The 16,074-nt window shown below is 46.4% G+C and overlaps 1 protein-coding gene across 1 annotated transcript in view; it reads left to right on the top strand.

Annotated features, from left to right (window-relative positions):
* Nucleotides 1-15,308: 15,308 nt before the first annotated feature.
* Nucleotides 15,309-16,074, top strand: part of DPYSL2 (dihydropyrimidinase like 2) — a 52,392-nt gene continuing 51,626 nt past the window's right edge. Inside the window, exon 1 of the mRNA XM_041424722.1 lies at nt 15,309-15,834. Within this exon, the coding sequence (XP_041280656.1) occupies nt 15,484-15,834 (351 nt within the window). The 5' untranslated portion in view covers nt 15,309-15,483. The remainder of the gene's footprint in view (nt 15,835-16,074) is intronic.

Below are 16,074 nucleotides of genomic sequence, written 5' to 3'. Positions count from 1 at the left end.
TGGGAAGGAATTCCTCCCTGTGAGGACAGGGAGGGGCAGGGATAGAATTCCCAGAGAAGCTGTGGTTGCCTCTGGATCCCTGAAAGTGTCCAAGGCCAGGGACTTGGAGCATCCTGGGATAGTGGAAGGTGTCCTTGCCCATGGCAAGGGGTGGAACTGGTTGATCTTTAATGTCCTTTCCAATCCATTCTGTGACTCCATGATGTGAATGGACACAAGTCCATAGCCCAGGCTTGGAATATAGTTCTGCCAAACTTAATTTGGGTAGGAAGTTCTGACAGGGTCTGGGCAGTGGGTAATACCAGAGTCCAGTAACTCCCTAAGAAAGCCACCCTAATCCCCATCTTCCCAACTCATCTTCATGCCCAGCAGAGCACTGCCTGATGCAGCACAGACCAAATGGGAGCTGGATCTCAAATCCTCTTGGCAAATCTTTGTCTGGATCGTCAGGAATTGGGGTTGGCAGCCTGTTGTCAACCTTGAATATTCTGTAGAGATTGGGACCATTCCTGATGGAGCTGATGAGCTGCAGGTTATTTTAGTGTGCAGGGTGGCTCAGTGGGCTCTTCCCCCATCGACATCCGTGCGCTGCAGTGGAGAACCATTGACTTAATGCAGTGCTGAAAGGTAATTCTGCTGTTCAGAGTGATGGATACAGCTCAGGAGCAAGGGTAGAAAATGGTGTATATTTATAGGCCTCTCATCAAGGTATATGAACTATAGAATGAAATGTTTTCCCAGCAACAAAGCTAAGTGTGAGATCTGCTGACAGATTGGAGCAGGGCCTGTGGTGGGGCATGGAGAGGCAGCAAAGATGGATACAGCAATTATGGTGAAGGTAAAATCTGCTGAAAAATTGGCTGGTTCCCCTTTTTCCTTTCAGTTAGGAGTGACAAATGGTTTCATTTATATTACTTCCTACATTAAACAACAGCATGGCTGACTGCCTGAAGATCCATCTATGAATGGATTTTAATGTGTTTTCTTTTGAGAGGTTCCCAGTGAATTTTGCATTTGGTTCTAGTCTGTTAGGTCCCTGCAATGTGGCATTTGCAAGAAGGAAGGATTACAGTGCAATTAAAATTCCTTGTTCTTTTTCTTTCTCCTTACTGGAACTCCTGTGTGAGGAGTGGATTGTTTCTGTTTGGAAGATCCAATTAAGATTCAACACTGAAAGCCTTAGAGGTGGCCTTTGCAACTCAATATAGGTGGAGCAGGAGTGCTGCAGTATATCTTATTTATTTCACATTCATAAATAATTTTCACTTGATTAGAAATATCATAAGCAGTTTATGATATTTCAGTGCTGAAAATGTTAGCTGTCCTTTCCAAAAATGGGATTAACCAAATATAACTTGCTCTCTACATGGAAGAATGCAGAGATCTTTCTCAGTAAATATTAACATGTTAGTGAGCTCTGATTCAATTCTCCCAGACAGTGTTGAAAATTTTAATCAGGCGTTATTTTTAACTGTGGCTGCAGAAAATAGCCAATTTCTAGGAACAGGAGGATAGTGAGCAGAAACTGTGAGCTCTACTTTTATTTGATTTGGCTTTGTCTTCTTCTTTGGATTTACCCACCAACACATCCAAGTTTTTCTCAATGTGTCTGTTTATCCAAAGCAGCCCGTGATGAATCTCTGTGAGTAATTTTGGTCTGTGCTGTGTTGATGAGTGTTCAGCACTCTGAACCCACCCTGGTGTGAGTCCCTGTGCCAAACACCCCCACCCCTTTCCGGAGACCTGCTCGTAACCCTAAAATCTGACAATCCTGAAAATCCTGCTGTTCTCCCTCGGTAAAATCGGCACAAAGGGATTTCTTTGCTCCCTTGCCTTCTTTGGACTGTGGAGGTTTGGGCTTTGGAGCAGGGGCAGCCAAGGGCTGTGGGCACAGGCAGCACAGACAGCACCAGTGCTGCCCTGGTTTTAGTTCTGTCTCACCACTAATGGACAGCAGAGTTGTGTCAGCTCCAGCTCCTCAGGAGGAGGACACAGGCTGAGCCTAGAGTGCTCTGAAACCGATTTTGTGGCCAAACGGATGCAGCAGTGCATCCTGTGATGCTGGTTTTGTTGTTTCTGACGGGGATTTGTACAAGACTTCACAAATGATGCACATCCTGAGGTTTTTTATTTATTTAATTGATTCATGTAAGTCCAGCTGTCTGAGAGCAGAAATTCCTCAGTAACACAGAAAGCAGAAGCAATCCAAGGCGAAGGCCGATTTCGGGAGAAGCTTGACAATGGGTAACCAAGGCAACGTGGCCTGTTTGGAAATCAGTGCTTGCAGCATCCCCCCATTTTGTGTGCAGAATGGTCAGCATTGAAAATTAGGGAAGACAAGGTGAGACATCTGAGGCGGACAAAATCGTCAGGCAGGGTGTCAGTGGCGCTGTGTGGAAGCTGGACAAGGTGGGGATAGATGGTCATTGCTGGTGGGGTCATTGCTTCACAAGTGATGAAAGAGTCTGGGTCTGCTAATCCGGAAATGAAAATAGAGATTGCAAGATTTTTGGCTAAAGTGGTCCCAGTCTGCTCCGTTTTTACACTGTGAATCTTTGGCAGAACTCAGAGAGCAACCGTTTATTAATAGAGGGGGGAAATGTAGCCCAAAGCCTTCCCTGAATGGGAAAATTCCTCTGGGTCTGATTTGAATCGCTCAATTGGATATGGGGATAAACAGGAGGGAGACACAAGGAGTGTTTTAAGCCATTTTTGTGTTCCCATAATCTGTTAAAAGCCCCGGGGGTAAACAGGTATTGTGGCTGCTTTAATTTAAATTCACACTGTGATATTCTTTGGCTGATCATGTCTTTCTTTTCACTGAATATCCCTTCAGCATCTCTCCTGGTCAATACAGAAGTTGTGATTTTAGGCTTTTAGGGAATGATCTGTGGAGTAGGGAGATTATCTTGTATGGATGTATCTGAATCAGACCTTAGCTTTGGTGTTTCTTACAATTGCAGGGGGCTGCTCTGTGTCCCAGCCAGTCCTTCTGGATCAGCACTCCCCAGGGCTTTCCCGTGTTTATGTGGGGACAATCAGATTTGCTGGGAGATGGGCTCAGTTTTGTGCCAGCACATATGGAAAGTGTGACCCCTGGAGCTGACCCAACAATGCAGAATTCATTTCACACGAGCCCCATCCAGGTGCTGCTGAAATTGTGTCAAACCCAGACCCAGGGGCTGAGTCAGAGACCGAGTACAGCTCTGCAGGAAACTCCTGGCAAGGTTTGGAGCTGGTCCTAGACACCTGAGAATCCCTTGTTGCACCTTTGTCACACTGCTGGCCAGTGGGATAACATGCCACCAGCAGCACAGCTTTAACCTGCTGGAAATGGATAAATCCACAATGGATGAACTGCCTGGAAAAAGGCATTGGGGGTGGGGTCTGTACCCATGGATGGTTTTATTGCCCAGTGCTTTTTGTCATATAAAGTGAACCCAATCTTTTCATTGTGCAGGAATGGGTGACTTTTTGGCTGCTTTAGCACCTGGAGAGTGAGGGGGTGGATGGTTGTGCTTTGTCTTTAGCTGGGCCTCGTTTCTGCGAGGTTTACGCCAAAATTCAGTGATCTGCAGTGAGAATTGCATGGAAGGAGGGTTTGTAGGTGCAGTGGAGCTGGTGGGAGTTCGCAGCCCTGCAGGACAGGGACACAGAGCCCCGATGTCTGCAGGAGCTCTCTAGCCTCTGGAGAGCTGCATTCTGCTGCCATTGCTATAGTAACTTTCTGCCTCCTGATTTTGTTATGAATGGCAGTGGGAAAGCCTCCGTGCCGGCTCCAGCTGATGCCCTACTGTTCCAAACGTCCTCACAGCTCGCTTTCCTTTTTAACCCCTGAGTGCACAGCACTTTTTAGCCGGGGGTTCCTTTGTGAGCTTGTGCTTTCTTCCTTTGTCTCTGCACGCTCCACAATGAACCGTACGACCACAACACACAAAGAGGGGAAATTTGGGAGCTTTGTACAGTTGGATCTTTGCAAGAGGGAATGCTGGTGGGCATTCTGGGGAGGTAGCAGCTTACAGTGGTGTTTTTGCAGGATGAACTAGAGCCAGTAAGTTCAGCAGCTGCCAGTGCTCTGAAGACTGACTTTGTGCTCCTTTATCACTGTGCAGACGTCCCCTCTCCAGACACAATGCAGCTCTTTTCCTTCTGCCAGCACAGCTCTCCCTCTGGGAGCTGCTGCTGCCATGGAAAACATCAGAGATCAGGGACGGTCTGCCCTGTAAGCGGTGGCAGCAGAGGGTCGATGTTATCCGTGCCGTTCAACAGACGTGTCCCACCAAAGGGACGAGGCTTGTTCAAGTTAAAGGAGGAGAGACTCCTCCAGAACTGGGGAAGGAGCTCAGAAATTGGCTTTTGCTGTCGCATTAACGGTCTTTGTTTAGGACAGAACTCAAATAACCTTGAAAATAACCGAATCCAGCGCTAAAGGCTGCACACACACAGGGACTCCCAAAAGAACCGTGATGGGAGAGAAAGTCACAGGTGAGAGAGACTGAATCATCTCCAAGGAGGGGACAGGTTTCCAGTGACCACATTCCTTGTGTTCTCGTAAGGAATCAAACCCAGCTTCCCAACTTAATTATTCCTAGAGATAGTGGTGACTACTTCCTCCCAGCACCCTGCAATTTATCCTCAGTCAGAGCATCTTTTCTATCAGACCTGATCATTTATTCCCCCCAGGTACTGATGAAACATTCTTCAGTATTAGCCTTAACTTAGTTTCTACTGCCATTTGTTGAAGTTAGGGAGTGGGAATATATTTTGGGCTCAGGGAATGTGTCCTGTCTTGAGTTGAATGAGAGACATATACTGAAAAATTGTTTGCTTTAAAGTCCTGCTCCAGCAAATTGACTGGACTTTCATGGATTTTCTGATGTTGATGATATTTCAGGTAATTCTGTTGGTACTGAGTTGTGTACATGTTCTTATTAGTAAATAACTGCTTGCCTTACCACTAATATTTCTTAAATCTGATTTTTGAGATGCTGATTAATTAGTGCCTAATGCAGTAGACATCATAAGTAATTAATTTTGTTATTATGTCTTTTTGTCTTTAATCCCCACATCTAATTTTCTAACCACTAGATAATTAATGAATTAAAAGATCAATGTATCAATTTACTCAAGTTATCAAAATATTTATAAAATATTTATTCAAATTATTTTTGCAGGTAATTAAGTGATTCTTAAACTGCAGCTCTTAATTTTGAAGTAAGAACTTTCTCTGCAAACATTTCTTTTGATCCTACAAAAGTACAATTCAACATGTTTGGCCTCCAGAGGAGATGCTCCCTATCAGATGGAAACCTGAAACTTTACATTTTGATTCACTCAATTTTATTTAACAAATTGTTTAGAGTTGACATCAGATCTTTAAAACAAAATCCCAGCAAACCAGGTCAGGAAAGGCTGTTTTCCCCAAAATGTAGCAGAAATTCTGCACCTCCTGCTACTGGTCCCCTCCAAGAGTTAGTGATATCCTGTGTTTTCATTTCAACAGGAATTTTGGGTGATTTTAAACAAATATTTCCATGGATAAAAGCACATATTGAAGGGAATACAACTTGTACTCTTTTTGAAACACTGGTACCAAGTTTATGGGATTCTAAAGCAGCATCCTGGATGCTCCCACCCTCTCTGTGGCCCGTTCCAAGTACTCCAACTTGGCAGCAATGGAATCACAGGGATGTCTGGTTTGTCAGGAGTGCTGTCTGCAAGGTTACGGAGAGGAAAAAGCAGAGCCCAGGCAGGAGTTAACTCTCTGGGTGATCTGGGAGGCAAACAGATTTATGAAATAAAAGCTTGTAATGCAGTTTAATAAGATTAAATTTATTTAATAAGTGCAACATGAGGACATTGGTTCATTGCAGCAGCAACAGCAACGCCCCAGACTTTGTGCAGAGCAGCACAAAGAGATCTGAGGCTTCAGGGCTGTTAGTCTGTTTAGTTCCTTTTCTTACCACTGATGCTGTTTCTGCCTGGAAATAGGGTCTGGAAACTGTGAGGGCAGAGCAGTGGTGGAGGAGGATCCCCAAACAGGGCTGGCTGCACACAACAGGAGCCTGGCCCAGTGTCTTGCTCTGTCCCAAGCTGTTGCTGTGGTTGGAGGTGAATTTGAATTTCTATGCCTCATTTCCCATGTGTACAGTGAGGCCAATAATGCTGCCTTTGTCTGTGGGACTGTTTAAAATGTAATGAGATGAGATTTTCAAAAATGACAAATGGTTTTCAGGGCTGTGTGCGAGTGCTGGGATGAAGCTTTTCAGAGGGGCCTGGGCTCTCCTGCTGGGCAGCGTGGCCTGATTGGGTTTTCAAGCTGTGTCAGCAAAATGAAGAACCTGAGCAGTGCAGAGACAGCCCAGGGCACATCACTGCTTGAAACTGAACCTTGAAGCTTCTCCTTAGCTTTATATTAAAATTCAGCAACACTAAGGTGTCTTTCCAGTTAGCACTGGCTCTCCCAGACAACATATGTGGAGAGGAGAGAAATCTTTGTGAAAACAAGAGAGAAAAGGGAAGTTTTCATTTTATGGGGTTTCATAACTCGGTTTGATTTTTGCTTTGATATTTACAGCATGAAATTTTCAGCATGAAGTTTTTGTTTAAGTGTTCCTGATATCGAGCCAAATCCCAGCTCCCTGGGAACACTGATCATCAAGAAAATCTTTGATTGAGACCTTTGGGAAAGGCCGCTGCTTCTGTGTGTGTTTATAATATTATACAGCTCATGACCTGCTGCAGTAATAATGTGAAGCATATATGAAGGTTTAGTTCTTTCTGTTTCACTTGAAAGTGTTGCACTGCTTGAAAATGTGTTTTGTGTGGTTATTTCCCATTTTTTCCAGTTGGGATTAGTAGCAATCTGGCACTATGGCCCAGTTTAGCCATAGCCATTGGATTTCCAGTGCAGCAGTTCTTTCTTCTCTATTACTGCCTCTGGTTGGCATTTTTATTGCAGAATAAAGCAGAACGGTCTGTTTACTTCCATTGATGAACTCAAGACATTTTTCCTCTCCTTCCCCTGGGTTCACCAGGTCAGTGATTGTGTGCATGTAAACCAGCAGGGCATTCAGAGCTGTTTTTCAGAGCCTACCTGTACAGACAGGTGCCCTGTGTTTAAAATAGGCTCTAAAGCCATCTCCAAACATGAGGTGAAGCTGCTTAATGCAGCTTAATGGTAAGATGCTTTTGTACTATGAGCTGGTAGAGATTCAGCCAGTGAAGCTGATAAACAGAACCATCAGCACAAGCAACACCTTCTCAACTCACCTGGGCATTTTCATGCAGCATCCCTTCCTCCCCTGGGCCTGATGGGCCCTCCCCCTCTTTTCTTTCAACTTGTGGAGCTTAGATATCCACAGTGAATTTCTTACAAGGGAGAGGGGAAGGATTTCTGTGCTGGTGGGATGTGCCTGTGTGAATGTGTGATGAACATTCTTAGCTCTGAACCAAGTGTGGATTCCGTTGCTGCCTCTGGGTGCTCAAAACTGGCTCCAGTGCTCAAGGAAGCCTTCCCTGAGCTATGCATCCTGTGATGTTAGTATCACATGGCAGGTGATGTCCCACAATATCATCATGTTGTATTTAAGTATTTTCATTCCAATAAAAGGCAAGGCATTTTCACTGAATGGGAAGTGCTGCTCTAGAATTGCTAGGGAAGAGCAGGGCGAGGAGGGAGCAATTCTAGAGCAGCTGAAAGGAAAGGTGAAGCTGAGCTTCACACCTTACTGCAGTTGCAGTATGTTAATCCAAGAAGAAATTGTTTCTCATGAGCCTGGGCTCCTTCTCCTCTTGAATTTACATCTGATTTTTATCTTTAGTGCTGTTGTGCCCTGTCTCAGAGAACCCAGGGTGCTGCCAGCACTCAAAGTCAAGCAGGTGAATCGCTCACAGGCCAAGCTGTGCCTTATGACCCTTGCTATTATTTTTGACATCATTATTTATTAAGGTAGCACTTGGAAGTTGTGTGAAGTCTCATGGATCACAGCTCTGGCATGTCTGCAATGGGAAGACCTTATCTGGGGAGGTGGGGAGCAGTCAGGAGATCCCAGTTACAGGACATAAACTGATATTCACTCACTCCTCTTTGCTTTTTTGCCAGAGCTCCCTGCCTTGGAAGTTCAGATTTTAAGCCATGTTCCAATAGTAAATGTTGCCATTATCTATTCAGGGTCCTTTTGAGACAATGCTGGAAAAACTTCAGGTCATTTCCAGTCCCCAAATCAGTGGCTATTTCCTGCCCAGTACCAGCTCCACACGAATGTCAGTGATGGTGAGCCAGAAGCTGTAATATTCTGAGAGAGGAGTTCAGAGGAAATGTTAATATTTAATGCTGCCTTTTTGTGGTTAGATGGGTGAGTTCTCTTAATGACACTGTCTGGAAGGAGCATATCTCAGTCATCAGCTGTAATTCAGCTGTGGTGGGGCTTCCAAATGTCACAGGATACTTATGGATCTCAAGGAAATCAACAATTTTGGAAATTCTGTCTTAAATACTGAACACTTCTGAGAGATTCCTGTTGCTTCTGTCCATGATCATCCTGGGAACAGCTGAGAAAAATCTGGTTTTAGGGCGGGCTGGTGCCTTTCACATGGGGGATTAGTGAGGAGAGATTTTGATAGCAATGAGGCTCTCTACTTCCTCTGGAAGTCACTGAGAATTGTGGGCCTCATTTCCATTTGGGCCTTTGGAAAATCCTCTGGTAATTGACTCGATGTTTGTACTATAGCATGGACCAAAACTGTTTGCATGGACTAAAACCCACTGGCAACAAAATCTGAGTGGCAGAAATTTGCTAGGGCTACTTTATGTTAGCTGAGGTCGCTGAGGAAAAAAACATAAAGGAAAAGTGAGTCATAGGGTAAACAAAAATAAAAAGGACCATGGAAAAAATAAGATCTTTGTCTCCGCATTTGAATGGACTGTATTCATTTATCAAAAGACTTTCTGCTGGTCTTTAATGTTCCTGAAATAATGTGTCTCGTCTTTGAGTGCTCACCGCCAAGAAAAGCTGTCAGCCACTCCAGCAATTATCATATCCCAAAGGGAAGTTGGTTAATGATTTCTCTGTGGACAACTTGGTCTTTCACATTTTGTGCTCCGCCAGAAAAATTTCCAATCCAATGAAGCATTTTAGGATTTGGTTGGATTTTTAGTACTTAAGGAATATTCTGGAAATGGCAGTTGTTCAGTGGCACCTCTTGACCATGAGCATGTGCCTTAGAAAATTCAAATGCCAGGGTGGGATGCAGGGAGCAGCAATGGGTGAGGCAACACCCAGAAAGAGGAAAGGTGGCTTTCCCAGCTTCTGGCCAGGCAGAGGAATTATTATTGCAATGGCACATGCCACAGGTTGATGCTTTTGAGCATAATTTTGTAAGCTCTGCTGGCTGCAGAGTTCAGCACAGCCTAAAACAGATCCTTGCTCTGAGCATGCCTAAAATGTTGTTGATTTATATTTAAGCTTTGTTGAGCTTCTCTTTGAGAATCAAAATGGTTTGGGTTGGAAGAGACCTTACAGATCATCCCCTACAGAGATCCAGGCTGCAGCTCTCTAAGCCATCCCTTAAATTGCCACAGTGCCTCGTGCCAGGCTTTCTGGAGCATCTACTCCGTGGAGTTCTGCTTCTGCAAATACCCAAATTTCACTGGGATCCTGCTTTGCATGATAAATCTTGCACCCACTGGAAATATTAATAATTAATTATTTGCAATAGGAAGAGCCCCAGATTTGGAAGTAGATGCTGTCATGTAGTTTAATAATGGCAATGTAATGGTGGAATATAGTGCTGTAATTTCTGTCTGGGTTCTTAATTGTTAAAGAATGAAGAAAATTCTGGATTTGCAGCAATTATCTCACCTAAGGATGGAAGACAAAAAAAGCAACATAGAGTTTATATTGCCTTGTTTCTAATTCAAATCAAGTTTGATTGTTCAGCCTTGGAAGTAACTGGGAGAATGAAATGGAATAAAGCACCATTAGACATTTCATTCATGAGTGGAATCAGAGAATCCCAGAACAGTTTGAGTGGGAAGGGACATTAAATCCCACCCAATCCCACCCCCTGCCTTGGAAAGGGACACATTCCTCTATCCCAGGTTGCTCCAGGCCCTGTCCTTTGACACTTCCAGGGATCCAGGAGCAGCCACAGCTCTTCTGGAATTCTGTCCAGTCCCTCACCACTCTCACAGAAAAGAATTTTTTCCTAATATCCAATCTAAAACTGCTCTCTGTCAGTTTAAAGCAATTCCCCCTTGTCCTGTCACTCCAGGCTCTTGTAAAAGCTGGGATTTCTTGGCCAGATGGAACAGGAGATCAGAAATCACTGATCACCATTGGTGTGACACAGGGATCAGTCCTGTGCTCCTGAGTTTTTCCAGTCAGATTCCAGGGCTCTGTGCACGAAGGAAGTCTCAGTATGAGAGTAAAGAGGCAATTTTCCTCTTGTTTGACAAGGAGCCAGCCCACTGCCTATCTTTGTGCTCACATTTCCTTTCTCTCAGTGTAAAGTTATTTTTGCAAAAGAAAATTGTGCAATCCAGGCTCTTCATGCCGTCCTTCTCCTTGTCTCTGCCAAGGCAAATCCCAGACAGGGATTGTCTCCTCTCGTGGGGTGCTGAGTGCTGAAGGCAGGGAGTACTTCTGGCACTCAGGACTTTTGTGCAGGAACATAAAAGGATCTTAAACTAGGCCAATTCTGCCACTCTCCTCTGCAGTTTCAGGTAATCACACTATATCACTTTTCTGGAGTGCTATTCCTGATGGAAGTCACTTGCTCCAAAGTGTCCAGTTTTAGGATGTTAAGAAAATCTGAAGATGTGTTTCTATTTAGTTTCCCTCTTTTGTTCCTTTTATCAATTAATATATCCACATACCATATTATAAATTCAACCCATTTTCACGTGTTGCTAAATGGCTTATCTGCAAATAAGCATTCAGCTTTTTCTGCTCTGTACACCCCTATAACTGATATAGCAAGAACTAATTAATGCTCATTACGGGAGCAGAATAAAAAGCTGCTGCATTGAGACTGAAGCTGTCAGTGTGATTCCAACTGCCCTGATTAATTTCTAAGGTTGTGTTTAGGTTTCTCCAGTGTTTTCCCACCTTGGTAGCGCAAGTATGAGCAGTTTTCTGAGGAATTTTCATATTGACAGCGGGTTTATGAAGTTCAAATGAGGGTCAGTGTCATTCTCAAAGTAATTTATGTGGTTCTCAGTGAAAATACAAACCCTATGAGATTATTAAACACATGGATTCTCAGCTACCAGTAATTTTTCAGTAAAATGTTGTTATTTCCATGCTTAGCATATCCAGTTGCTGGTTTAATATGTTACTACTCAGGAATTGTTCTGTGTTATGTAGCTGTGAACTCAAATTGAAATAAAAATTCCATCATCCCATATTCTCTTTATGATGACAGAGTTGATGGAAATCTGATAATATCTGACTAGAAATTCTGGAATCTTAAACAAGGCTTGTGTGTCAGGCATTACAGAGGTTTAAAGGGACTCATGTAGGCAATAATTTCTATGTCTGGTCTCAAACCCTGAGCGATTTTGGGGGTCTGAGTTCTCACTGCAGTGGCTAGTGCATCTTTACTCATGCTAAGACTTTTCCTGGAGGAAGAAATATTTGAGGAATAAAGCTGTGGAATGATGTTGGCACATTTAAGTGTTTCAGTTCAAGTGTAACAGAATAAATAGAATTTGCTACAGTTGGGAGTTTTGCAAGATCTGATACTTGGGTTTCATAGGTGGAAATAAAAACTTTTTTATGGAATCATGTCCAGCTGGGACTTTTGCCTCAGCAGCATTTACAGAGGCATCAACCTGAGGCCATGGGAAACAGGGTGCTGAGGGGGACACCTAGCCAGGTCACGGTGAGAAGAGTGGGGTCATGGGAGCCAGTGTGCTGATAGAGCTGTCCTGTGTTTGGCCAGGCTCCTGGTTCTTGTTCTCACTTGGTTCTGGTACATGTAAGGCAGGGTTCTGAGCTCGTGATCGGACCCTTGCCACGCCCCCAGGTCTTTGGATCTTGCCCCTCAGATGATGCAGTTTCTGCATTTTTTGTTTTGCCATTAAAGATCTTTATTTTTGGGCAAGTTCATCACACCCATTCCTCTATTTCATGCCATGCTCTCCTTGGCCAAGCCAGATTATGGATCACAGCCAGACTGTGATACTTTTTAAAATTGCCTCCTTTTTTTTTCAGTGTCCATGAAAGGACCATAAAACCAGAATTAGTAGACAGACACTGTGAAATACCCAAAAAGGAGAATAAAGCCAAAGGAGGATGTCTTTTAGCAGTTCAGTCATTTTTTTGAATGGCTGAATTTCCTCTGGGTGATTGAAATCATCTTTGGTTTGATATGAGAGACAGCCAGAGTCTCGGCAGATCAGCAGACACAGGTGAGGTCTTTGGCAGAGTTGCCATAAACCCAACTGGAAATACAAACCCCAAATAACTGAAATACTTCTGAGTGTGTCCTCAAGTGCCTGTGGAAAGGGAAGATGGATATTCAGTGTGAGGTTATCTGTATGTTGTGGGGTTATTGTAAAAGAGTCAGATCTGTACAGCAGGAAAACTCAGCCTTTGGGAGTGACCTTTACCAGCTCTGACACATTTGGAGGTTTAGTCCTGTCTGCAGGATTTCACTCCTGTCTGGATCCTGCACAGCCTCTGGCTTTCCAGACAGATCCTTCCCACCCCTCCACAGAGCCTGTGCCTGTGGCCATCTGAGCATCTTCCAGGGCTGTGCCAAGGGATGAATGAGCTGGATTCCAGGCTGTCCCTGAAAGCCACTGCCTTCATCTCAGCAAACTGCAGAACGTGTCAACACAATCACTCCAAGGCTTTCGTCTTGCTGGAGCCTCCACCAACGCTCGGTAGCTCCAGTGCTGCCTGATCAGCAGTGCTGTGGCAATTAATATTTATAAACCTTAAATAAAACAGCACTTGTGTGTACCTGAGAGACCATCTGTTGGGCTCCAGTCCCCAACCAAGCACCTGAGATCAGCATGGCTGTAACCCTCCTGGGTCCTCGGGGATGATCCCAGGAAGGGAAGAAGGTGGGGCTGTTTCCCTGGAGAGCCCCTGTCTTTGGATTCCTCCCTCCTTCATTAGTTAGCAGAGCACATCATCATCCTTCAGGGCCAAGCTGCAGGCTTATTTTTTTTCCCATTTAGTCTGGAGTCTTTTATCACTGCACTGTGCATTTATTACTGGGCTTTGCTCAGCTGTAACCTTGGCTTTGGTAGTTTTCCACCTTTTGGATACAAATGCCTTGATTTGGGTGTGGTTTGCAGGGGGAGATGGCTCTGGGATTACTATTTTTTAAATACACCTTGATCACCTTGATTTATTTCTTTTAGTGGTTTTTGGGTTGGTTTTTTTTTTTTTTTTTTTTTTTTTTTTTTTTTTTTTTTTAATCTTGCAAAGGTGCTTGGTAGCCATTTGGACACAGATGCCTCTCAATTAACAGTTAATGCATGCATGTGCAAAGATGCCTATCAATGAATAATGCATGGGAATAAGTAGCCTGACCATTGGCTTTGGCCTGCACAAATATTGCATATGGATTACCCTGAGGGTCCCAAATCACACATGAAAAACGTATTATCAGGTGGAGACGGCCACCTTCGACCTATTGTGCGCTGCACTTCTTACCTTTGTGACCAGACTGGCTCTGCTCCCACGTCCCCAGGGTCTCCCAGGCTCCCAGGTTCTGGTGGACTCTGCTCGAACCAGCCCCTCGGGAATGACCCCAGCCCTCCCTCCACCTCGCCGGCCCTGGAGCGGCTCTTTTGGGTACAAACCCAGGGGATTAAGTCCCAGATGATGCCAGACATGCGTAGCAGGCGCTGGGTCGGAGCCCAGCAGCGAGGGGCTGCGCCGGGCAGCGAGAGTCCGGCGGGCTGTGACCCGCACGGCGCCGGGCGCGGCTGGTGCTGAAGGGACAGCGCCGGTGGCCGAGCCGGAACCAGCCGGGCCCCTGTCTCCCCCTTAACCTCATCCCCTCTCCCTTGCCCCCATCGTCCCTGTTCCCCATCTCCTCTGCGCTGCATCTCTCCTCGCCCTCTATCTCCGCTCTGCTCCCTACCCTCGCTCTGCTCTCTCCTGTTCTCCATCCCCCATTTCCCTTTTGTCCCCCATCTCCTCTCCTCGCCCCCATCTCCCCTTTGCCCATCTCCACCCTGCCCCCATCTTCTCTCTACCCCATCTCTCCTTTCCTCCCCATCGTTCCTCTGCTCCCATCTCCTTCTGCCCCCATCTCCCCTTTGCCTTCCTGCCCTTTGCCCCCATGTCCCCTTTGTCCCCATCTCCCCCACCTCCCCTCGCCCCCGTCGCAGGGTCACTGTCACCACGGGCAGGAGCGCGCGGGGCTGCTCTGTCTCCTCCTCTCGAAACCTGCCCTCAGCCGTAGCCGCCTTTGGCTGCCTCCCCTGATCTCCCGCAGGGAGGAACCGGGGTCTCCTGGCGCTGCAGAGGCTTAACTGACAGGCAAGGTCAGTAATTTTGGCTCCTGGAGGTAAGTCCCGGTTGCCAGCTCGTTTGCTTCTCTCCCCTGGTTCCCATATCCCTCTCCCATATGTGCCTCTTTTTCACCCTCTCTTCAGTGCCATCCATCAGCCCTTTTCCCCCTGAAGAGGCTCTGCACCAGCGACGCTCGAAACCCCAAGAAGCTGAGTCAGCGTTCTGCTCCTGAGCCCCACTGACCCAGCTGCGATCCCATCTGCTCCCGCCCTCCGGCTCCGCGGCGCTGGGAAAAGTGAGGAACAATGGGATTCCCGGAGCACTCCACCATTGCTGGGCTGGGGAGGCAGGGAACGGGCTGGTGGGAGGAAGGGAGGGACAGAGGCAGAGCCCCTTTTTGCCCTGCCCGTGCGAGGGGAGCAGGAGGGGAGGAGGTACCCGGTCCCCATCAGCCTCCTGGAACAGCGAGATCTGCACGCCGGGGAAGGGGAGGGGGAGAGGGTGGGTGCGAAGGGGGCTCTTGCTCCAACCTGATCGAGTCCATTTGCCAGTTCACCATTCGCATCACTTCCGGAGCAGTCCTCAGTTTCTGCTGCAGAGTGAGCTTTTTTTTTTTTTTTTTTTTTTTTTTTTTTTTTTTTTTTTTTTTTTTTTTTTTCCTCTCTCTCTCCTTTTCCCTCCCTCCTCATCTGGATGCTGGGAACTTGAAGCCTCCTCCCTTTATTGCAGCAGGATCTGCCCCATCCTTGCCTCAACTTTGCGCTGCATCAAAGACAGAGAGGGAGCCACAGGCTGGCTGGTGCCGATGGGGGCAGGGGACCTGCCGGGCACAGCCCTTTGCAGTTGATGTTGCCGTATCTCTAGGACCCAGATCTGTGTCTTTCCTATCGCTTTCCTTTTTCCCCCTCCCCACCTCTTCTCTCCGTGTGAGTGTGTGTGTGTGTGCAGGATCCTCCTGGTTACTGCTGTTGTATTCCCCCTTAGCAGGGAGACCACCCCAGCCATGGCTGAGAGGAAGCAGAACGGGCGGCAGTGCGAGGAAGAAGAAGTGCCAGCCTTCTTCAAAAACCTGGGCTCGGGCAGTCCCAAGCCCCGGCAGAAATTCTGTGGCATGTTCTGCCCGGTGGAAGGCTCCCTGGAGAACAAGACCATCGACTTCGACTCGCTCTCAGTGGGCCGGGGATGTAACAAAGTCGTGGCAAAGCAGAAGGATGTTGCCCACCTGGGTCCGGATGCTCAGTCCGTCTATTCCAAGCAGAGCGGGAAGGGAGGGGAACCATCTGTTGAATTCGGGAGAAAGGTGGAGATCAGGAGTGCCACGGGGAAGGAGGCGCTGCAGAACCTGAATGACAAGGTGGGTGCATATATATGGAGCATATATTTATATATATATATTGTGTGAGGTGAAGTCGGGCACGCGGTAGGCTGCAGAGAGGACGGATCCTCTCCACCTGCAGCCGCTGGCTTTTATGTCCCCTGCATCCGTGTGCCTTCCCCTGGGCAGCAGCATCTCCCGCAGAGCCTTCTCCCAGAGCTCGCTGTCTGCGTGCTCTCTGCAGGTGTACGAGAGGGGGCACAAGAAGAAAGAAGACCT

The sequence above is a fragment of the Onychostruthus taczanowskii genome, unplaced genomic scaffold (genome assembly GCF_017590055.1).
Source record: "Onychostruthus taczanowskii isolate IOZ18803 unplaced genomic scaffold, ASM1759005v1 scaffold84, whole genome shotgun sequence".
Lineage (NCBI taxonomy): Eukaryota > Metazoa > Chordata > Aves > Passeriformes > Passeridae > Onychostruthus > Onychostruthus taczanowskii.
This window is presented reverse-complemented; position numbering and strand designations above follow the sequence as displayed.